This window comes from Sturnus vulgaris, chromosome 25 (assembly GCF_052056855.1).
Source record: "Sturnus vulgaris isolate bStuVul1 chromosome 25, bStuVul1.hap1, whole genome shotgun sequence".
In the NCBI taxonomy this organism is placed as follows: domain Eukaryota; kingdom Metazoa; phylum Chordata; class Aves; order Passeriformes; family Sturnidae; genus Sturnus; species Sturnus vulgaris.
This window is the reverse complement of record NC_142267.1, coordinates 6,260,616-6,283,629: the sequence shown is the minus strand read 5'-3', so window position 1 is coordinate 6,283,629 and position 23,014 is coordinate 6,260,616. Positions and strand designations below refer to the sequence as shown.

The window sequence follows — 23,014 nt, the reverse complement described above, 5'->3', positions numbered from 1 at the left end:
CATCCAAATCCAGCTGTGCCAAATCGCAAGGGAGAACAGCAAACACCAGGATTGCAATTCCTGGGTCTGCAGTTTTCCTGTCCTGCCCAGGGGGCAAGAGGTCTGTGAAATTAAACCACCAGCAGCAAAGGCTGGAAAAGCCATGAAAACCCAACTTGGAATATTTTGGGAATACAGTTTATTTAATTACCATACCCCAAACATGATACAGAAACACAGAAGAGACAGAAAACCAGAGGAGATAAGGAACAAAAGCTGCTGTTTTCTCTTGAAACCCTGGGGCCAAGAGCAAACACAGACACAAATGCAGGTATTGAATGATAAGCACAGCCCCACCCTCCGGGATTAAGCACGCTCCTAGGGCAGGGAAATTTGGGTTGGGAATTCTAAAGAAATGACTGACTGGACTGGAGACAAGAAGAGAAACCTTTGCTGAAATTCCTGAGAGCCACCAAAGCTGACACTGGAAGAAATGTCACCTCTCAGCTGCCCTCCAAGGTGGCAGAGCTCTCTGTCCCAGGCTTTTCCTTCCCTCTAAGCTTCTATTTCCTGCTGCAAGTGGAATAAAACCCCATCCAAGCCTGTTAAGGATGGGGAGTGACATCTCACCTGCCTCCTCTCTTGCCATAAGCACAAGAAACCACTCTAAAATACCAGAGTTACAGCCCCAACCCCTGCTTTCCCCACCTGACTTTCAAAACCAGGACATCCCTAATAATAAATTAATCAACCCCTTCCCACCTCCTTCACAAAATATTCCCATTGCAGAAGGTTTTCCCCACTGTGGTAATTGTTGTCTGTGCTGCTCCTGCTTTGGCATTGCAGGCCCTTAGATTTGGAGAGAAAATCTGAGGTTTTGCTGTAGAGTTTGGATAAATTTGGGTGAAAAGCATAGTCCAGAGTCATAAATGGAGAGCAGAGGGATGGAATCGTGTGGATTTGGGATCCACACGTACTTTTAACCAAATCTCCTCGTTTTAAGCCTTCCCTCTCTGTGGAGGATCCACTCAGGGGAGTGGCCACATGAAGCCAAACTCTGTCTTTAACTAACCTACAAACTCAAGGCTTAAAAACCACCTATGGAAATTATTATGCCATTGGAAATGTGGAACTTTTCAGCCTTCCTATGGAGCAAGGAGAGCTGGGTATCAGCCACCCATCTGTTTGCTCAAGATCTTACTGAAGTGTAAATACCTCGTGTGCTTTGATCTGCAACATTGCTAAACATCCTGGGCTGAGGTGAGCTGATAGGAAACTATTTCCCTACTTATTTTATTTCTTTTTAGTGCACAGGTTCGCCTTGATCTTCCCACCTCGCAGGGTGGAGACCCCAAGTTTATGGTGGAAATTTATTGCTTGTTTCTTGCTGCCTTCGATGGGCATCTGTTAGTGGGAGCAGCAGCTGCTTAAGTAGGAGTGGGTTTAGAAAGGGATTAACAGGAAAAGATGGAAAAGGTCGGTATTATGTGAAGTGTTCCCAGAAAGAAAACTGACTCAGGGATCATTTGTAGCCAGGGGGATCAGGAGGACTCACCCTCCCTCACAGCTGCAGCTTTCCCAGCACAAAGAAACTCCTTCAAAAGAGTTGTTTTAGGTCCCCTGTGATCTTGTGTGCAAAGTGTAATTTTAAAAAGGTGTTTTCATCACAATTCACGAGTTTGAGGTTTATCTGTCTGGTTTGATTCAGTGGTCACTGAATAATGTCACAGGGAGGTTAAACCCTGTCTTGTGTTCCCATCCTGCTGCCTTTGCTCAGGACAGGCTGTAACATCTTGGTTTTAAAGTGTTAGGGCTAAATCCCAAAGATTTGGGTATTTAAGCAGGGTGACACCATCGTGGTTTTGTTTTGGGTGGGTTTGAGGAATGGGAATTCCTGTGGAAGGGCTGGCACACCCCGGGGTACCACGGTCACCTATGGGTGGAGTTTGTGAGAGGCCCCTGAGCCACCCCCTGCTCCCCCCACTCCTCCGTGTCCAGCAGGACGAATGTTCCCAATGTCCTGGGGCTGCTCCTGGGCCACACTGAGGCCTGAGGCCACGCCATGGCCCTGAGCAGAGCCCACAGCTCTGTCCCTGAGCCTGGGGACGTCCCCTGGCACCACACTGGGATGTCACAGCTATTCCCAGCCCTGGTTCCATCCACCCCAGGACAGCCTAGCTGTCCCCATCCCTGCATCCACACCAGGACATCCCAGCTAATTCCCAGCCCTGGTTCTAGGCCTTGGTCCACCCTGGAACATCCCAGCTGTCCCAAACCTGGATCCATCCCTGGGACATCCCAGCTGTCCCACTCCCACCTGTTCCACCCTGTTCCCTTTTGCATTCCTATCCCTGCTTCCTTTCCCATTCCCATCGTGGTTCTCACTGCTGTTCCTAGTGCTGTTCCTGTCCCCATTCCCATTACTGTTCCCTTTCCTATTCCTGTCCCTATCCCCATCCCTGTTCCTATTACCATCCCCATCCCAATCTCCATTCCTATTCCCGTCCTCATTCCCATCCCCTCCCCATCCCCCATTTCAGTTCCCATCCTCATTCCTCGTTCCTGTTCCCATCCCTATTCATATTCCTATCCCCATTTCCATTTCCCATTCCCATCCCCATTCCCCATTCCTGTTCCTGTTTCTGTTCCCATTCTCCATTCCCATTGCCATTTCCCATTGCCATTGCCATTCCCATTCCCCGTTCTCCGTTCCCCATTCCCATTCCCCTTCCCCATTGCCATTGCCATTCCCCATTCCCATTGTCATTGCCGTTCCCATTCTCCGTTCCCCGTAACCCGTTCCCATTCCCTTTCCCATTCCCATTCTCCGTTCCCGTTCCCCATTCCCGTTCCCGTTCCCGTTCCCCATTCCCGTTCCCGTTCCCCATTCCCGTTCCCGTTCCCCATTCCCGTTCCCCATTCCCGTTCCCGTTCCCGTTCCCCATTCCCGTTCCCCATTCCCATTCCCATTCCCATTCCCATTCCCATTCCCATTCCCGTTCCCCATTCCCATTCCCGTTCCCGTTCCCGTTCCCCATTCCCGTTCCCGTTCCCGTTCCCCATTCCCGTTCCCGTTCCCCGTTCCCCATTCCCATTCCCATTCCCATTCCCATTCCCATTCCCCGTTCCCCGTTCCCATTCCCATTCCCATTCCCATTCCCATTCCCATTCCCATTCCCGTTCCCGTTCCCATTCCCATTCCCATTCCCCGTTCCCATTCTCGCGCTGCTGCAGGCGCGCGGCGGGGGGCGGGGCGGGGCGGGGCGCGCGCCCGGAAGTGCCGCGGTTGCCCCGGCAACGGCGCCGTGCGGCGGGCGCGGGACAGGTGAGGGACGGCGGGGCCGCTGCGGGACCGGCACCGGCACCGGGACCGGGTGAAGGAGCGGGACCAGGGGAGGGACCGGGATCCGGCTCTGGGGCTCTGGAGCCGTGCTGGAGAGCCGGGCTCTGCCGGCGGGGCGCGGCCGTGGGCTCAGACCTGGCCTTGCTGTGGCACTGAGGGCTCTGCCTGGGCTGTGCCAGCCCTCACCAGGACAAGGGGCAGTGGGCAGGGACTGATGCCCGGCAAGTTTCACCTGAACATGAGGAAAGCCTTGTTTAAATGCCTGGAATACATTGCCCAGAGAGGGTCCCTCCCCGGAGATATTCCAGACCCATCCGCACACAAGCCTGTGCCCGTGCTCTGGGCTGGCCCTGCTGGAGCAGGGAGGTGGCACCAGACGAGCTGCCATTGTCCCTCCCAGCCTGAGCCAGCCCAGATCAGATGCCAGGTCAGGGGTGTGAGGTGCCCAGCCTCCCAGGCCCTGGGGTCACCGTTTTGGGGGCACCTGTGGGCACAGCCCTCCCTGGCTGTGGTTGCCCACCCCACCCCTCAGCAGACCCTGTGTTTTCAGCCTGTCCCCTCTAACACACGCCGTGCTGGGCAGCACAGACACCGCCGGAGGGTCCCGCCAGGGCTTCTGCCAGGCTGGTTGTTTGGGGGTTTAAGTGGCAGCGTTACTGGGGGTATTGTAAGTGCTCCCTTGCGTTTGGGAGTTCCGCCTCAGCGCGTTGTTGCCCTGGAGTTTATTTGTTAGCAGCAGCAAGGGGAAGGTGCAGCCCCTGTCCCTCCCACAGGCTCCTGGAAGCTGGGATGAGTCAGCTGGGCGAGTGTCCCTGTCCCCCTCGCTGGAGGCTCAGGAGGGACAGGCCTGTCAGCTGGGGCTGGGCAGGGTGTGCTGGACTCTGCCTTGGCCGTGCTGGGCTGGAGGAGAAATGAAATGTGAAATAACGAACGCATCGCTGGCAAAGCACCACAGGGGCTGTTCTCTCTGTTTGGTTTAGAAGAGAATCCCAGAAGGGTTTGGGTTGGAAGGGAACTTAAAGATCATCTTGTTCCACCCCTGCCATGGGCAGGGACACCTTCCACTGTCCCAGGCTGCTCCCAGCCCTGTCCAGCCTGGACTTGGACACTTCCCGGGCTCCAGGGGCAGCCACAGCTTCTCTGGGCACCCTGTGCCAGGGCCTGCCCACCCTCACAGGGATCAATTTCACCCCAAGATCCTGTCTAACCCTGCCCTCTGTCAGTGGGAAGCCATTCCCCCCTAGTCCTGGCACTCCATCCCTTGTCCACAGTCTCTCTCCATCGTCCTGTCAGCTCCTTCAGGTACTGGAAGGCCACAATTGGGTCACCCTGGGGCCTCCTCTCTCCAGGCTGAACAATCCCAATTCTCAGCCTTTCCTCCCAGCACAGCTGCTCCATCCCTCTGATCATTCTGGTGTCTCCTCTGGACTTTCTCCAACAGCTCCATGTCCTTCCCTTGCTGGGCCCCCCGAGCTGGAGGCAGCTCTGCAGGTTGTTCTTCTCCCAGAGCTGCTCTTCATCCCTCTGCTCTGAGCTTCACTCATTTCCCATTTGCACTGAGTTTCCAGCTTCAGAAGAAAGAAATTGTTCTTTCCATCAAAACCTTACATTCAGTGGCGAAGGGCACAACTCCCCAAAGCTCTGGGTCAACTTTACACAATTCCTGCCAAAGCCAGTCCCTACAAATAACACATCTCCTACCCTCTGTGACTCAGCCCTTACTGCACCACAGAGAATGCAGTGATACCCCAGATTTATTCTGTTATTACCTGACACACAGCACAGTGTGGGAGTCTCGGGGAGGTTGAACTCTCCTGGCCAGTTCCTGTAACTTTTCCCTCTGCTCCCAGCCCGCAGGTGCGATGGCCACAGCGGCTTTCTGGGACTCGGCACCAGCTCAGCTCCGCCTCCCTTCGGCCACAGCCACTCTGCCGTGGGCCAGCACCGTCCCCATGCACGTCTCCAGACCCAAATCTGCCAAGGGACAGAGGCCAAGCTTGAGCCACCGTCAGGGCATGGAAGCCTGTCCGTGCCATGTGCCGTCTTCCCCCCTGGCTGCCTCTCCTCGGGAATTAGTGAGCAGCCGGAGAGCAGCACTCACAAAACCAGTGTTCCCACCTGCCCAGGTGTCTCATGAGAAAATCCCAAAGCTCCTGCAGCAAGTGCCTTTGAAGACCTCCTCCTCCTCCCTGAACAAGTACCGGGTGCTCCCCTCCATCATCCGGAAGGGCGCAGGGAGCGACGCCGTGGGAGCGTTGGCTGAACGGACCAACGGGCTGGAAGTGAGTGAGGGAAAGGAGGATGCTCCAAAAGCCAGCAGGACTTTTTCTGGAGGACAGGGATCTGCCAGCACATTGTCAGGAAGTGACATTCCCACTGAAGAGAGCTCACACGGGCACTGTGCCCCTGAGCAGTGGGGAAGGCAGGCGAGGCAGGAGAGCCCTCGGGTGTTCCCTGCGGGCCCGGAAGAGCCGCGTGTGCTGCTCGCTGTCCGATCTCCCTCTGGGCAGAGGTTTGAGCACCACTTCAAGCCCTCTGACAGCCTCCACACAGTCCTTGCCGTGGCAGGACAGAAGCTGCTGGCCAACTACCAACACTGCAGGGTTGAAACCATGGAGGTTCCCCGGAGGGGCTTCTCTGACCTTACCAAGTCCCTTCAGGAGTGCGGGATCCTGCCCAAGTCCGTGCTGTGCATCCGATGGGATGAGCAGCACGATGCAGCAGATCTTTAGGCTCACAGAGATGCTGTAGGTCCTTCTGCTCACTGGGGGGCATTGCTTCTTCCAAAAAATGGAGTCTGATGCTTTCTGCACCTACTTCTTTATCTTCCATCTCCCATAAAATCCCTGTGAAGCAGAGTTATGGATATGTAATAGTATTTGAAATAGTATTTCACATGCATAAACCTGATTCATAGAGCAGCTTGTATCACTTGTGCCATCACAAATTTCTGCCTCAGCACCTCCAACCTTCAGCCTTTCTGGTTTGTTGAAGTTGCTGATGTTCTTTGTAAACTCAGGTTTCCAAGACCTCTCCCCTTGTCCTTTTCTGTGTTTTGGGAAGATACCACTTCTCTGAATGCAGAAGCAGCATTTAAGGAAGTAGAAACAGAACTGGTTTAGCTACAGGACCACCTTCAGTATCATTATCCTAAACGGCTTCTCAAGAGACTGAAAAGGAACTCAAACCCCAAGACCATCTGGAAATAACAGTAATAACACCTTAATGAGTTATTGTGAAGTATTAAATTGCAAGATTGATTGTAAAATATCTGTGAGTGTTCAGGTCTTTCTGGGTAACCTCAGTCCAGCTCTTAACTGTGACTAAATCATCTTTTTAAAAACAAATCGTTATTATTTTGGCTGTCTTGGGAAGCAGCAGGATTTTCTCCTTAGTCTTCCTTCTCTTACTTAGCTCATGTGATCATTAGGTGGATAGTTAAGAAGAGATGCTACAGATAATTCCATTTAACCCCTCTACACTGAAGTGAGTTAGTTCAAGAAGCAAGTGCTGCTTTGGGAATTTTAAAATAAGGTATTAATGGGATTTGACTGGGAATTGGCTCAAGGAATAAGCCATCTTTAGTAAACCATCATTAAAAGGCTGGTTGGATGACTTGCAGGTTTAGGCAAACACAATATGCTTGTGCTAAAAAAAAAAGAAATATCTTCTAGTTTCAAAGGCAGTGATTTTAATCTCCTTTAAAAATGGACCACTTGCCACACAGATGAGTGAGTTTAAATGTTCTGAGGCAAATCCAATTTATTTTGAAGCTCAGTGTAACTACCAAACCAACTCAGCACAGGAGCATAAACACAACAGGAGCAGAAAGCTGATTGCTGGTGCTGGCTATGAGTGTGGTACCTGATGCTAAATCAAGTGTTCAGGGTCCAGCAGCTTTGTAAAACCAGCATCTGATGGAACAGTGGTCCCTGCTGCTGTTGGTGATGGGAATCACTCAGCAGCAATCCCAGATATCGAAACACATGGATGTCTTCAACAAAATCACAAAGTATTTCACTTGGTTTCAGTAACAGGCACCATTTTCCCTGTTTCCTTCACTATTAGGTAGTTAATTCTCTATTTCTGCCTGTTGTGTGCACTGTGTTACTCCTACATTTCAGAGTGTTTCCATCCTGTGTTAAATAAAACCTTTTGGGCTGAAACTTGAACTTTATTTACATGAGCTGAGGTTTATCCATCACACCTGCTCTTAAGAAGCTTTTGATATGATGGCAAATACCTCAGGGGCTGCCAAAATCTGCCTTGGGATGGTCAGCTGCTCCCCACACCACCTTGCTGAAGTTTCTCTGTGTGCTGTGCTCAGTGCAGGCTTGCAGCCAAGGAGGAAGCACTCTGCATCAGTGACAAGCTGTGAGCAGAGCTGGGGACCAGCAGGCACCTGTGAGAGCCCAGGGGCTCTGAGCAAGAACAGAACAGACAATTCAGTAACCTGGCTCGTGCTGGAGGATGTTCCTCCTGATAAAGCTGGAGGAGTTTGGTTCTGATCACCTCACCCATGCTACAGCATCTCCAAAGATGGGCAAAAAATACCAAGTCTTGATCTGGGCAAGCACAGCACAGGGAAAACACCTCTTTTCTCCCTCAGTTCTCCTTCTCTTCCCTTCAGAACTGTTCTGGGGAGAATTTAGCAGCCCAGCACAAGAAGCATGGGGGATTATCTGTCCTCTTTTATGGTGTGGCATCATATAACAAACTTCTTTGTGGGAATCTTTTAAGAATTTCAGCATTCAAATTAATTCTGTCACAAATATAAAACTTTTGGCTGAGAATGTCCTTATTGAGGCTTTTAAACACCAACACAGTACTCAAGCAAGAAGTCAGCAAAGGGATTGTTCAGTATGTGTTCTTTAATTCCAATTAAAAGTACATTAGAAACAGCACACAGGACCAGCAGCAGCTTCCATGACAATTCAACCCAATACTCTGCTGTCACCAGGTCAATCAGCTGTACTAGGAGAGTAGGTGATTAAATCAAGTCTGCCACTCCACACACAAGCACTCACTCACCTGCCACTTTAAATAGGATTCCAACAGAATAAAAATAGATACACCCCAGAATACAAAAGGTTTAATTTTAAGCTGTTTTTTTTTTTTCTTCACTAAAGCCTTTATACAAATTGATAAAAGGGTGCACAATTTCCTAAAATTTTAGGTACATTTTAAATGAGCCTTTTTTTACTTGGTAAAAGGATCCATATTCCTGTCTTTGAACAGAATATGATGGCCAAAATTGCAAAGAAAACAATTCAGTTTAAATTTACAATTTATACATTTGTTTTGACGTGATTCCCACACTGAGTAGCAGGCCCATGGCTGCTCATGCATGTCCCATTTCTCCCCAACAAAGAGCTGTGCACCCTAAGGTCTGGTTCAGGAGCCTCCTTCTTCTGGAGACTGGGCTGGGGGAACAGCCCACAGTGTCCAGCTGTGTGCACAAGAGTGGTCCCAGCACACAGGAGGCACCATCCTTCCCTCTCCAGGAGCTGGGAATCCTCCCTTCTCCACGGAACACCCGGGGCAGGGACCAACAATTTACTTTGCACTATGGAGCACTTCCCACCTGCAATTTGGCTGAGCAATTTAACTCAAAACTCTGGTACTGAAACGTACTGCAACAGGTGAATTTGGTGTTCTAAGGGTAAATTTTTTTGGTCAATCCAGGCTATCATGACTTTTTTGTTCTTTTATTCCTGTATCTGATGGGTGAAGCACAACAGCTCTGTACATTATCCATGCTGAGCTTCACAGCACGGTGCATTTAATTACACGGTGAATTTAATGAGTACAGTTCCCTTCATACTGCCCCTCCCACCCCACCCACCCACACCTTAGCCAGGTTCAACATTTGGGATGAACTTCTGTAGTGTCACCACCACCCAAATCAGAGCAGCCATCCCAACAAATCCAGGACAAAGGAAAAGAAAATACTGCCCAGCAAAGCGACACGGCACCTGTGTTTGCGAGTAGGAGCTACTGGAGACATCCTCAGGACAATTTATGTGAGGAAAAGCAGGACAAATCCATCAGAAAGCCAGAAATGAGTCTTAAAGAGCTCAGGGGAGCGCCACAGAGAATGACATCCTACTTTGTACAAGTTGAGTATTTAGCCAAAAACCAGCTGCCTTGTTTGGGGCTTTTAGGTTTTCCGGTTTTTTTTTTTTTTTCTTTTTCCTTTCCTTATGTCCATTATATATTCAGCTGTTGAATTTAAACTGATCAGGTTAATGTTACACATTATTCCAATTAAAGGCAATGTTTTTTTTTGCTTTTAAAATTTTAGATAATTCCCTATTGCCTCTCTTTTGGCAAGTGTATTTCTCAGAATTCCAAAGATCATCCCATTTTAAGGCTAAACTAAGAAATGTTAAAAGCTTCTGTAAACATTTCCTCTTCCTCCCCATAGTTGCACAATTTGAAGTCCAACTGCAATTTTTAAAATGAGGTAATTTTTGTGTACTCATATCTTGAAGAGTCCTTTTCGGACGAGCCGAGAGGCTGTGCCAATCCAAACGCTGATCCAATTGTAGTGGGAGAGCTTCCACAGCAGGGCACACACCAGTTCCAGCAGCTATTTCAGTTATTTATCTTCTCAATTTCATCCAAGTCGTCAGTATCCAATTTGTTTATCTTTTTGTCTGGGAAAGAAGAGAAATATTCATATTTTTTAACACTGAGCAGAGAAGGGAATGCTGCTCTCCTTAGCTGGACTTGAGTTCTGGTTTATCAGGGAATTCAGTCAGGTTTTAAAAATATCAATTAAAACTGTTTCCTTTTATCAAAGGCCCCCCCTGGAACATCCACTTCAAGGACCATGCAGGCATCCAGCAAACACAGCCTGATTTATTCTGCTCCTGTCACAGGCAGCAGGTCACAATCCCAAGGGATGCTACACCAAACATTCCTGCTGTGCTCCTCTGCCACCCGTTTAAGGCTCAACAAACACCCTCAGACCTGCTCAGCATCCAACAAGCCAAATTCTGCAGTGATTCAAGAGTTCAGAGAAAGGAGAAAGGCTGAGGGTACGTACTGAAATGTTCCTGGATTCTGTTGAGAATGTTCATGCTGTGCTTGCTGTCCACCATGTTAATGGCCAGCCCTCGCTTGCCGAAGCGGCCGGTGCGGCCGATCCGGTGCAGGTAGGTCTCGTTGTCTGGATTTCCATCCTTATCCACAGGCAGGTCAAAATTGATAACAACAGACACCTGCTCTACATCGATCCCTGACAAACAGAAAGCATCGGGTTACACAACTTAAATCTTTCTGGAGCAGGAACAGCCTCCTCAGACTGTGGAGTTTTTCCACAATATCCTCATGGGGTACTTGGAAATAAAAACTATCAAGCTGTTAGGGCAGAGAGTCCCACTGAAACAGCCAAAGGCACTTAAATATTTTGGAAATTCTACCAGCACTTAAATAATTCAGAAACTCTCTCCTTATCTGCAAAACTCTAAAGATCACTTGTGTTTTTCCACGTACAATCCTGTCTTAACTGCTCTAGGATGTTAAATTACACCACAAATTCCTACTGGGACAGTGAATTGGATTTCACTATTTTCCAGTTTTCTGTTCTTGGGCACACACGTTCACTGCAAACCCTGAATGTCAGCACCACAAGACAGACTTGGTGGCAGATTCTCACAGGATGGACTTTTCCATGTCAAGCAGCAGGAAGCCAACAAGGAAACCTGTGTTTGCCCACAGGCATGCAGTGTAAGGACACCAATTTCTCCCAACTGGAACACCTGAGGATGCAAATTCTTCCTGCAGGCTGGCCAGGGCTATTTGTTATCTTAGGAACTGCTGCTACCAGTCCTCCCTGTGATGCCTTTTTGGGCTACCTAAAAACAGAGGCCAGACAATATTAAGGGAATAAAAAGCACTTGTATTTATTTAAGGGCCCTTCAGTACATTTAGGGCAGGCCCCTAGGGGCTGCACCCAAAAATGGACCACGGGTCACAGGTTTTCATACTTTTATAAGTTTGGTCCATTTGCATATTGGGGGTTAATCCTCCAATTACAGCTTCAGGTAATGAAGTCATTTACCCCAAATTTGCTCCCCCCAGCTCCCTTTTGTTTCCATTTCTCGGGGCCTGAGGCAGTGAGGTGTCCTTGATTGCCAGCCCAGAGAGGAATTGTTGTGTGTGACCAAAATGGGAGAGCAGCAGCTGACGCTGTGTGTGGAGTTTAGAGTTTCACACTAAAGAACTGCAGGGTTACAAATACATGAAAATACAAAAGCTGAAATCCTAAGGCATCACCTGGCCCCATTCCCCCGTGCCCTACCTCTGGCACAGACGTTTGTGGTCACCAGCACCTTCTCCTTGCCCTCTCGGAAGCGCTCGATCACGGCAGCTCTCTGCTCCACCATCATCTCCCCGCTCAGCAGGGCCACCTGATGGCCCTCCCGGGACAGCTCTGCCGCCAGCCACCCCGCCGTCTTCCGGGTCTGCAACACAGCCAGCCCCACAATTGGGACAGGTTTTAATGCTGGGAAGTGGCAATAAATCTCTCTAGGGGCCCGCTGGAAGCTCTGCGGCTGCTGTTTTTGTCTCCCTTAAAAACTGTATCAGGAGGACAATACACCTCAGCCACCACAGGAGTACTTAACTATAAAGGATGTTTTCTTTGTGCAATGCTCCTTGGATTTCACTCTGCTGACACTACACGTGTACACTGAAAACTCATGAAAATTGTCACAAAACCACAACTACTCAGCTTGGAAAATGGCAGGGTCAGACCTGAATGTAGCTGTGAAATCCCACAGAGGCTCTGCACAGCCTTGAATTTTTGAACAGTTTTTAAAACTCCAATTATGTCTCAAGACAGCCTAAAAGCCAACTGCTGCAGCAGACTCCAAACACTTTCATCCTGTCTGAGCTCACTTTGCTTGACTGTTCTGTGCTGTCAGCACTGATTTTTTTCCCTTAAAATTATTATGGCTGCTTCCAGAAACAGAAAACTAAGTCTCAGTATGATTCACAGTGAGATCCCAGAGGTGCATCCTCAATTACCTGAGGGAAATGAAGTCCCAGGAACAGCTCTGTATCAGCTAGAGAAGCAAAAGATTTCCAATCCCTCATTCTGCCCTATTTTCATCCATTTTCCAACTCCACTTTTTTTTTTTTTTTTTCCAGTAGTTCAGAGTTTTGGAAAAATGTTCATTACTCTGATCTTTGAGTCAGAGGACTTCAGGGATAACAATGACCATTCAGGAATAAAATAGTCCAGTGTTGTCTCCTGGATGGACAAACCCAGAGACTCAAACCAGCCAGCACTAACGTGGCTTTCAGGATTTCTCTCAAAGACTGAGCCAGAGAAACCAAAAAGGGGAATTTTGTTCTTAGTTCCTTTCTGGAAACCATTGGTTTTAGCACTTGCAGACTCTGAGGGGGTCACCAGGACTAACATTCCCTGGAAACACTCACATGGCAGAAGATCATGGCCTGGGCGATGGTGATGGCGCCGTAGATGTTACACAGAGCCCGGAACTTCTCATCTCTGTTACTGCACAGGACATAATACTGCTTGATGGTGTCCAGGGTCTCCTCCTCACGCTTCAGTTTGATAATGTTTGGGTCAGGAACAACTTTTTGAGCAAACTTCCACACAGAATCCTCGAAAGTGGCTGAAAACAGGAGCATCTGGCAATCCCTGGGGAGCATTCTGAAAGAGAGAGAGAGAAATAGGGAGGGTTCCCACACAACACTGTCATCTCCTGATATCCTGATGGAATTCATGCTATGAGCAAAGGAAAACCATAACCCTAGAACCAGTTATTTCAGTGGCTGGAAAGAGTGAAACCAAGCTTACCCACCATGATTGCTCCCTCATGGACCACAGGCATCCAGACTTACCTTCTTAAAAAGGAATAAACCCTGCTCCAGGGACAGGATTTTTATTCTGAAAGGAAATGAAACTGCTTGTCATCCCTTGACACTGTGCCTCTATGAACCCCCTGGACTAGAGCTAATCTATCATTTCAATCTTGCTGGCTCATGGGTGAGGACAGCAGTCCCACTGCAGCCCCCGTCCCTGTGGCAGCACTCTGTACCTCTGAATGCGGATACTCTGGTCCTGGTGGCCCTGGGTGGCAATCATCACATCTGCTTCATCCAACACAAACACCTTGATCTTCTTGGGATCTATGAATTTCAGTTTGGAGCACCAGTCCAGCACGGTGCCAGGTGTGCCGATGACGATCTGCTCCGAGATCTTCTGCCCTCTCTCCACTGCCGAGACAGAAGGAAGGGCTGCTCTAGGGTGGCTGTGCAGACAGGGAAATGCTCCAGCCCTCTCTGACCCAGCTATTTCACCACCTGACTGTTCTGGTGCACCTGAGGAGCACCATTCCCTCATTCCTGTTTGTGGTGTATCCCCTTACTCACGTTTGTTGCCTCGGACAGCGTATGCAAGTTTCAGCTCCGGGTAGAAGTTTCCCATCTGTTCAATCACTTTTCCTGTTTGAAGTGCCAGCTCGTATGTTGGGGAAAGGCACAAACACTGGAGGAACAGAAGGAGAACGAGTGAGGTGATCAACACTATCACACTTACTTTTTAAAATCCTTGTTGAAGTTTTCTTCAAGACAAACATGCAAGTGGCTGAACAGTTTCTCAACCATCCCATGAGGAAATCTGTTTTAAAAAGTACCTCTCCAGGCACTGTCTGCTCTGTTGTCAGAATTATCTTCTCTTCCACCACAAACTCACTTTCCAACCCCTTTCAGCCTGCACTACTCTGATTTAACTCCTCACAGATAGATTTAACTCCTCACAGAGCAATGGCATTCTGTGTGATGCATGGAAAGGACTGACAGGAACAAGCTTTGACCAAAATCCGCATCTTTAGCACTGAAGGCATTTTGATAAATCCCCAAACCTCCACCCCTTTTAAGCAGTTTAAAGAAATAACACCATGGCTCCATCAAGCCATGAATTGACATCTGAAGGCCTCCCAGCAGCTCAGGCTCTTCACTAGATGGCACTGCACCGCCAGGGAAGGCCCTGAAACAGCCACATCCCAAACTTTACCTGTGGATACTTGTTCCCAGGCTCCACCCTGCTGAGCATGGCCAGGACGAAGGCAGCTGTCTTGCCAGTACCGGACTGTGACTGCGCGATGAGGTTCTGCGGGCTGGGGGCACAGCAGGCACAGCTCAGGGGGTGAATCCTATCACATCTACCCCTGCTCTGGATCCATGGCCAACTTCACCAGCCATGAATTACTTCCTGCCCAACACTCTCCTTTCAGCACTTCTCACTTATGTAGATTTGGAAGGAGAACTGTGGCTGTCTCCCAGTAATTTCCCATTTCACACGTCTTCCCCAGTGTCTCAGTACCTTACATGTTCCAGCTGAGGGTTGTGAAGAGGAAAATCAGCACCTCAGCTACTCCTGCCCACCCAGGATTTCTGAGCTATTTCGTATTCTTTATTCCCAAACTAATGAGGAAAATGGCAACGACCTCCCAAACCCCACAGCACTGCATGCTCAGTACCAGCCCTAGGAAAAGGACAAATCCAGGGCTGCTGTCACAAAGTTAATAACCACAGAAAGACGGTGGCATGGGAACCCTTCCTCCATACTCTGAGAGTTTCTCCACCACCTTCCTCCCATCCACAATTCAGGAGCAGCACACTGAACCTTTCAAATCATTCAATTCTGGTAGAGAGTAGAAAGAATGTGTACATACGGCTCAGCAAGCATCATGGGCAGGGCATTCTCTTGGATCTTAGATGGTCTGTTGAAGCCCATGGCATAGACTCCTTGCAGGAGCTGTGGTTTCCTGAAAAGAGAAATTTTTGTATCATGACCTATTTAAGTCCATTTAGTCTTCATCTGTGTACAAAAAAGTGAGAAAAACCCTTGAAAAGATATCCTAGAGCTGTCCCTGCTACAACCCTACCCATGAAATAACTATGGTCAGCATCTGGAAGCTACAAGTGACGGCAGGATGTCTGGACAGGAAGCTTTGTAAAAATCCCTGGATTTAGTAAGTCAGCCTGTATGTCCCAGCTCCAGGGCAAACCCCGTGTCTAAGGCCAGCACTGCTTGGTGCAAAGCAGCTTTTCAGACAATCCAGGAATCCCAGAGCAGAAAACGTTAATCCTGTCCTTCAGGCCAATCCCATTTCCTCAGCTATGTCTAATCTGGGTGCCAAAATTATCACTCCTCGATGACTCAAACACGGGACAAAGCGTGAGGAACAGGAAAAAGGGATCATGAGATCCTTGCAAGGACTTCAGAAAGTTGTGTGCATTCTGTAATACAGCTGAGCAATGCTGGCTCAGGTAAATGAATGATAATTAGCTCGGTTTGCTGTGACTACACTTTGTGATCCGTGGCTGCAAGCCAGCCCTCACACCCAGAACTGTGTGGTGACACTGCTAGCCAGCAAACTCTCATCTGCTGCTTTCTCTCGAGGGAGCTTTCTACTCTCAGCAGACACTTGTGTAGACAAGAAGACCCCAGAAAAACCCAAATCCGGGTTATGGTGCTGGAAACTCTCATCTGATGACCCCCAGCTGCTGCTCAATGCTGTGAGTGCTTTCAGAAGGGCTCTCCTTTCAAGGCAGGTTACATCCTGCCCACATTTCCCACTGCAGTAACTTCCTATTCAGCACGACATGCTTTTGCAAAAATCTTGTATTACTTTCCAACGATGGCCAGAACAAAAGCTCTTTGAAAATGTAACCTTGTGCTGCTCCAAGCAAGGACAGACAAAGCCCAACTCTGCACCAGTTGCCAAGGATACCCCGAGTCATAACAAAATGAAGACTCAATTAGGCTGGCTGTCCCTGTCATTAACTCCCTGGGATTGTTTGCCTTTTGAAACATAGGAGTGAATTAGTCTAACAGGCACTGCAGGACCTCAGCTTCTTTTTGTAGACATTCAACCACAAACACTAACAAAGCAAAACATCCTGGTATTTCATGGGGAGAAGGCTCTTTAGCTCCCATTTTCCTGCAGAGCTTGTAGAGCAACAAACTTGAGATCAGTGCAAGCACAACAATCCCAACAGGAGGCAATCTTCAGCACATTAATACATATACCCATCAACTATGCCTTAAATAGTCACCGTCCCTTGAAGGCTGTACTGGGAGAGGTTTTCAGTGGGAAAGAAGTCAGAAAATACTGGTCTCTCCAGTACATAAATCCAGTATTGCTGGAAAAGATAAGCTTTTCCCTTTCTGCTGTTCACTGCTGTTGTTTCAGATGGAAACCCTCACCAGGCACTCAGATAAACCAACTCTCCTTGCATTTAAATAACACAAATGATACACTCAATTATTAATGACAGGTTGGAAGTAACCTGAAACACAAATCCATCTACTTTTAAGTGGTATCTCCTATGCAACCAGGGAACTTTTCAGAACATGAATTTTTCAGTTCCAGCTACCTGATGAGCTCCAAACTCACAACTGCTCTGGCAGTTTTAGCCAAACTGCTCTCTCTCCCTGAGCTTCCCATGACAAACTGAAAAATCCAGTAATAAAGGAGCCTATTTAATAAATCTGATCCCAGGATTTAACATCTCCACGCAGAGAAGGCTCTGCTCATCCCAGCAGGCACTTACAGGCGCAGCTCCTCGAAAGACTTGACAGAGTAGAGGGGTGATGTGGGGTCCCTCTGCAGCACCTCCACCTGATTTGTGGTGTCCACCAGGTTACTGCGGATCAGCTTGTTCAGTAACGACTGGGCAGCTCTGTCCTCTGGGAAACAAAAATCCATCAGTCACAGCCTGTTCCAGGTCTTGCTCCCAATGAACTCCTGAGCCAGTTAAAAGGGACAAGATCCCTCCAAATACTGAAATTCCTCATTAGAGTGTAATGGCTTGAAGAGCCCAAACCTCCTGGATGAGACATTGAGAGATCCCAGAGATTTCCCCATTTGATACCCAGGAAGACAAATCAAACGAGCACTATTCTAAGGGGACCTGAAAGATCCAGATGTCTGCTTATTTAAAATTATTTTAGCTTAACATCTACCTCGGACAGGGTAAGGCCTCCTCAACCCTCACTCTGACAGGCAGACACCTCCTAGGGTTTTATTTTTAAGGAAAGTTTGAGGATAAACAGTACTTTGAAAGATTTCAGAGCCAAAACACAAGGGCTGAGGATAAGGGAGATCCAAATGAGGTTAAACTGCTGCTACTGAGGTTTTGCTACTAAATCTGTTTCCTAAAACCATCTTCTGAAAGAATTTGAGCCTTTACCCACCTCTGAACAGCCACTGCATAAACGCAACTTGTTGGTTGCTACAGCAATCCCAGCTCCAGGTTATCCAACTGCTCCTGTATCCAGTCCTGCCTTGAGGATACTGCTATCCCCTTATTTCTCTCCACTCTAATCCAGGAGTCTCCCAAGTTATTACAGGACACAATGCCTTTAAAAGTGTTATGGAGGAAGGACATGTCTTACAATTAAGTCCTTGGGGCAGGATACAAGATCAGCAGTCCTGGGACATAAGGCAGACTTACTTTAAATATATATTAAATCAATAGAATTAAATTAAATTAAATTAACTTCCTTGCCAAAGCTTTTTATTGGGAAGGCACTTACCCTTCTCCTCATCCTCCGTCTTCTCCACATTGTCATCTGCCTTGACAACGGCACCTGCATTGGAATGGTTCAGGTTTAGGGGGGCACAGGTGAAGTCAGGCTCCAGGGACAGCCCACACCCCCAGAGCTTTGGAATATCCTGGGAAAAGCTACAGAACAGCTCATTTTCCTGAGGAGAACTGCACTGTTGTGCAGAGGAAACCCAAGCTCCAGCTGCAAGTGGAGTTTAGCAACCACACCAATGGATTTTGCTCAGACAGCTCCCTGAGACACCAAAATTTTTAGTCTGTGCTGCTGCTTAATCTCAGTTCTTCTGGAATATCATGATTTATAAGGAATTTACTTTAGCAGCAGTGCTCTGAACCCCCACAGGGAAGCATTCCACCCTTTCCAAGCCTATCTAAGCAGTTGGAACTCACCATTGGCATCTGGTTTGGTTTTTTCATCCTTCAGGTGTAAAGTGCTCAGCTAGAAATGAGGAAAAACACAAAATCAAATATAGCTCCCTATATTCTAATTCCAGCCAGGAAAACCAGAGCTTTGGATTTACCAAGTATTGCACAAACCCTGTTCAACTGGAAAGGATGAAGATACAAGAGGAACTTGATTTCAAGAGTTTTTACACAACTATTTCTAAGCAGGAGTTTTAACAGAAATATAAGCTTTTCTAAGCTGAAATGACAACGCAGGGAAATGGTTATTTTCTGTCCTGAAGCCTCCACTCTCTAATGGTTCTGCTGATGGAAAATGGGAGAAAATCAGCATTTCAGGATGGAAACAGGATCCATGCACTGTCCTGGCTGGCAAGGACTGGCCCAGGATGAGTTTGTTTCACCACCTCAGATGTGCAGGGGGAGCAGCCCTGAGGGTCTTCCCCACATCCAGGGACTCAGTGAGTGTTCTGTGCCCAAGCACAGAAAAAACAGAAAACAATTTTTCTGAGGTACGAAGTTACATCTTTTCATTAAGAAAAACATGAGAGAAAGAGGGATGTTTTGGATGGTGGAAGACAGAGGTGAGGCTGGATGAGTGGCTGAAGCGGTGCAGTGTCTGGATGGAGGGTGAATGGGACCGCAGGGACGTCTTTGCCCTTTGCAAAAAATAGATGAAGGCGAAGAAATTTTAAAAATAATGGTCGGTAAATAAATACATAAATGAATAAATACAAACTGGGGGTTTTGTTTATAAAGGAAGAGCCCAAGCCCAGGGACAATCGGATACCCCGGGCCCTCCCTGCCCCCACAGCAGAAAATGGGACGAAAAAAGGTTTCTGTATTCGCTGTTTTCTGTCAGGAGGCGGCGAGGGCCGCGCAGCCCGATGGACCCCGCGCCGCTGCACCGGGCCGGGCCATCCCGAGCCCCCGCGGGCCCCGGCGCGCACTCACCGACTCGGCCGCCGCCTCCTGCTCGTCCACGGCCAGGGCCCACGAGTCGGTGGCCATGGCCGGCCCGGGGTGGCCGCAGCAGCCGCGATGGCGCCGGGCGGGAACAGCGCATGCGCACCCGCGGCACCGCCCCGGCACCGCCCGGCCCCGCGCACCGCGGCCGCGCACCGGAGTTCCGGGGACAGCGCGTTCCGGGGGCGGAGGGGAGCGGGGATGGGCGGTGAGGGGAGAGCTCGGGGGTGCGTGAGGAGGGAGGAGGTGGGCACGGTGTGGGGTGAAGCTGTGAGCCCTGTGTGGGGCTGTGAGCTCTGTGTGGCTGTGAACCCTGTGTGGGGCTGTGAGCCCTGTGTGCTCCGTGGGGCTGTGACCCCTGTGCTCTATGGGGCCGTGAGCTCTGTGTGCAGTGTGGGGCTGTGACCCCTGTGTGCTCTGTGGGGCCGTGAGCTCTGTGAGCTCTGTGGGGCTTTGACCCCTGTGCTCTGTGGGGCTGGGCAGTCAGGTCCCCTGTATGTTGGGGGTCCTGTGGTCAGGGCCTGGTGCCCTGAATGCTGTGGGGCTGAGATCAGCACCCTGATCTATGGTCTGTGTCTCACCTGATGTGGGGCTCAGTCCCCTGTGTGACGTGGCCATCCCTGGGGGTCAGGCCCCCTGTGTGGTGTGGGGCTGGGGCTGTGCCCCCTGTCTGGTTTGGGGCATGGGGTCAGGTCCTGCTGTCCCATCTGGCGTGAGACTGGAGCTTCTGTTTCCCAGGGAATGGAGTCCCTTTGGGAGCCAGACCCGGGGAAAATCACACAGATAATGTGACATTTGTGAGGGAACTGCAGCTCTGTCTCTGGAACAGGGACGGAGGTGAAAACAAGGTAGTAGGATGAGTCATGGAGGTGTAGAAGTGACAGGGACTCCAAGAGTAATTTCTGTCCTGTCTCCTGCTGTAGGGCAGGAGCTGGCTTAGACCCAGTATCAAACCTGTTCTTCAAAGGTCCTGGAATAAAGAGGAGTAAAAGGGCAAGTTGAAATGAAAGAAGTGTTGGAATAGCCTATGGGATTTCCTCGCTGGGCTGCTGTTCCCTTTCTTGAGCCTTGTTAGACAGAGCAGCTCTCAGGGAGGATCTGAATTTGTGTTTTTATTCCATGCAGCAGAAATAATAAAATGGCCAACCCTGCAGGCATCAGCCACAAGTTCCCAAACCAAGGATTAGTTCCCTGACTCAGTATTCCCCCTCCCCTTGAATGGAGACACTTCATTTGTTCCCACAGCCTGAAACTTCCATCTGAGCTGTTATTTCTTTGTATGCTGGGAAATCTTATCCCAGACAGGGCTGGGCCCTTCACTATTGCTCCTCACACCAACCATGGTCGGATTTTTCCTTAAAACTAAATCCTGTCATTATCAAATATCATCATCTGATATTTTTCCATCTAATTCAGTTTCCTGCTTGGAGGTGGTAGCCCCATGTCCCTCAATCTGTTGGGATCCCTCCCCAGCCCCACATGTGAACTTTGGGGTCTGGCAGCTTTATTTGTGGAGGTGACATCATGGCATTTTTTTCCATGGCAACAGGAGGATGCTGAGCACAGGAGCTGAACGTGAGGAGATTTTCAAAGGGAACAGAAGAGGCAGCCAAAGGCAAGTCTGAGACATTAATTAGTTAATTAGGGTAAAAATAAAGATGAATGTGGGAAATCCCAGAGGCTGACATGCTCATGCTTCCAATTTAATGTTTTTTTGCAGACACACCTTCCATAAGCACATTTAATTGGGATTAGTCCCATTTTAGAGAGAGGAAAACAGAAGCACTGAGAAGACAACGGTGATCAGGCAGCATTGGCTGGGGGCAGATCCTTCCAATGCCTGCTTTCTGCTCCTTGACCTTGGCTGCAGTAGTTCCTTGGGATTTGCAGGGCTGTGCAGCCTGTCAGTGAGGTGTGACTGTGGTGGGTGTTTCTCTGTTCTGTCCATGAGGAAGGACTTTTCTCCTCAGTCTCTGGAGCAGGAAGGGGCTCTTGGAGGTGTGGGTTTCCTTTGGGTTTCATGCAGGGTCCTTGATTTTGCTGGAGACTCTGCTGTCATATAATTACATATTTATTCATTTTAACATGAGATAAATATTCAGATTAATTTAAATAAATGCTTAATTCCCCTCACCAGCAGACTTTGGCTGTGCTGGAATGAGAGATCTCCCAATGGTGGAGGTTGGATGGTGGAATTTCATTGGAATTACCTCTGGTTCTTACACACCAAACAAGGTCGCACACAAACTTGCTGCAAGGAAGAAGAAGAAGAAGAAGAGAAGGAGGAGGATGAGGAGGAGAAAGAGGAGTAGGAGGCAGTCCCTGCCCATTCCTGTCATCACTTTTTAATCATCACAGTCTCCCAAAGGGCGATTATTTGTTTCTTCAGAGCATTCCAGGCTGAGCAAAATGGCATTTACATAGAGGGCACACATGGAGATCATGGGAAGTGCTTATTGCTCTCCATCCTGCAGGAGATTTAGTTTAGTATTGTTTTTTTCCTTTTTTTTTTTTATTCTCAGTTTTGAGCCCATCTGAATCTCCCAGCACAAATGCACCACACTTGCACACTTGAGTGAGCTGGATAATAAACTTGGAAAGCCTGTCCTGTGCTTGACCAGTCCCAGAATCCACCCAGGCATGAACCAGGACTGGAAATACTCCTCTGTGGTGGTTAGAGATGCTGCTGTTGCCTGGCCCCAGGTGGGTAAAGCCACAAGCTTAGAGATACACTTAGGTCACCTCAAATGTTAATTTTAGCTTGTCCTCTCCCCGGTTTTTCCTCATTTATACCCATCCCATTCCCCCCTGCTGCTCCCTGGGAAGGGCTGGCCCTCATCAATGGTGGGGTGTCCTGGGCAAAGCCAACCTGGAGAAGATGAGGAGGAACAAACACCAGCTGGAGGCCCTTGTGAGCTGTTCTGGACAGCACTTTTGATCACCTCATTGATGCCTGTTGTGACACAGGTTCAACATCAGCACTAAATATTAATTCTCCCCAAAACAACTCCATGTGTGTCCTCCTGTCACCATGTCCACCATGTCAGATGCTGCTTTGTCTTCTAAATTAAATACCCTGCTGCTACCACATTTGTTGGTTTGAATCCCAGGATTTTTCCTGATGTTATTTTCTTCCTAGAAGCCCCAAGCTGTGGTAAACAAACATTTACAGGCACTGGGAACACGGAACATGGGTTTTTCCACAGCTGACTTATTTGTCTGGCAAGAATCATAAATTCTGGAGGTTCAGGGCTGAAGTCAGCCCTGGGAGCTGGGCTTAGGAAAAAATCTTGAACAGGCATTTGTTTGTGGAATTTCTTGCCATTTCCTCTAAAACACATTGTTCTTGGGGAACAAGATGGGTCATTAGGGATGCCACGTCTGGTCATCCTGATCCTGTGGCATGGATGTGTCCTTGGAGGCCAGGGGGAGAAAGAGGAGCTTTACCCTCGGTGTGTTCTGACCCAGGCTCGGTGTCCAGCTCTGCTTTGGGACAATGTCCAAGTCTGTGCCCCTCCAGCTGCCTCAGTTTCCCCTTTCTACAAGTTGTTTTTCCTGGTTTTAAGGGTAAGTTGCTCGGGGCAGGGACTGTATCCCACCAGGGGCATCCCTCAGTGACAGCATTGCTCCTGCGAGGAGGGTCCTTCTGGACCCCCACGGATGGGGGCTGTGCTTGAGGGGCTTTGGGTGCTCCTGAGGAGGAGAGAGTGC

General features: G+C 49.0%; 2 protein-coding genes and 1 long non-coding RNA gene across 3 annotated transcripts; 2 read left to right on the top strand and 1 right to left on the bottom strand.

The window, feature by feature from the left end:
* Positions 1-3,236: 3,236 nt before the first annotated feature.
* UBXN10 (UBX domain protein 10) lies at positions 3,237-7,499 on the top strand. The gene is made up of 2 exons (XM_014881750.2): positions 3,237-3,304; positions 5,173-7,499. Exon 2 carries the CDS (start codon positions 5,185-5,187, stop codon positions 6,052-6,054), a length of 870 nt encoding a protein of 289 aa, XP_014737236.2. The 5' UTR covers positions 3,237-3,304; positions 5,173-5,184; the 3' UTR covers positions 6,055-7,499.
* Positions 7,500-8,175: 676 nt separating this feature from the next.
* Positions 8,176-19,400, bottom strand: LOC106856433 (ATP-dependent RNA helicase DDX19B). The gene is made up of 12 exons (XM_014881749.2): positions 19,292-19,400; positions 18,326-18,374; positions 17,907-17,960; positions 16,922-17,057; positions 15,037-15,129; positions 14,376-14,478; positions 13,733-13,847; positions 13,399-13,576; positions 12,773-13,010; positions 11,631-11,793; positions 10,374-10,565; positions 8,176-9,981 (listed from the first exon to the last, which is right to left on the bottom strand). Exons 1-12 carry the CDS (start codon positions 19,346-19,348, stop codon positions 9,920-9,922), a joined length of 1,440 nt encoding a protein of 479 aa, XP_014737235.1. The 5' UTR covers positions 19,349-19,400; the 3' UTR covers positions 8,176-9,919.
* Positions 19,401-19,738: 338 nt separating this feature from the next.
* On the top strand, positions 19,739-22,222 carry LOC148221259 (uncharacterized). Its single transcript, XR_015808409.1, has 3 exons — positions 19,739-20,918; positions 21,024-22,006; positions 22,130-22,222. It is a non-coding gene; the product is annotated as an uncharacterized LOC148221259 (long non-coding RNA).
* Positions 22,223-23,014: the final 792 nt, after the last annotated feature.

Coding starts and splice junctions, on each gene's coding strand:
- UBXN10 (XM_014881750.2), top strand. CDS start 5,185: ATGGCCACAGCGGCTTTCTGGGACTCGGCACCAGCTCAGCTCCGCCTC.
- LOC106856433 (XM_014881749.2), bottom strand. CDS start 19,348: ATGGCCACCGACTCGTGGGCCCTGGCCGTGGACGAGCAGGAGGCGGCG. Junction 17,058..17,906: donor GACGGAGGATGAGGAGAAGG/GTAAGTGCCTTC, acceptor TTTGTTTCCCAG/AGGACAGAGCTGCCCAGTCG. Junction 14,479..15,036: donor CCCATGATGCTTGCTGAGCC/GTATGTACACAT, acceptor CTGTGCCCCCAG/CCCGCAGAACCTCATCGCGC.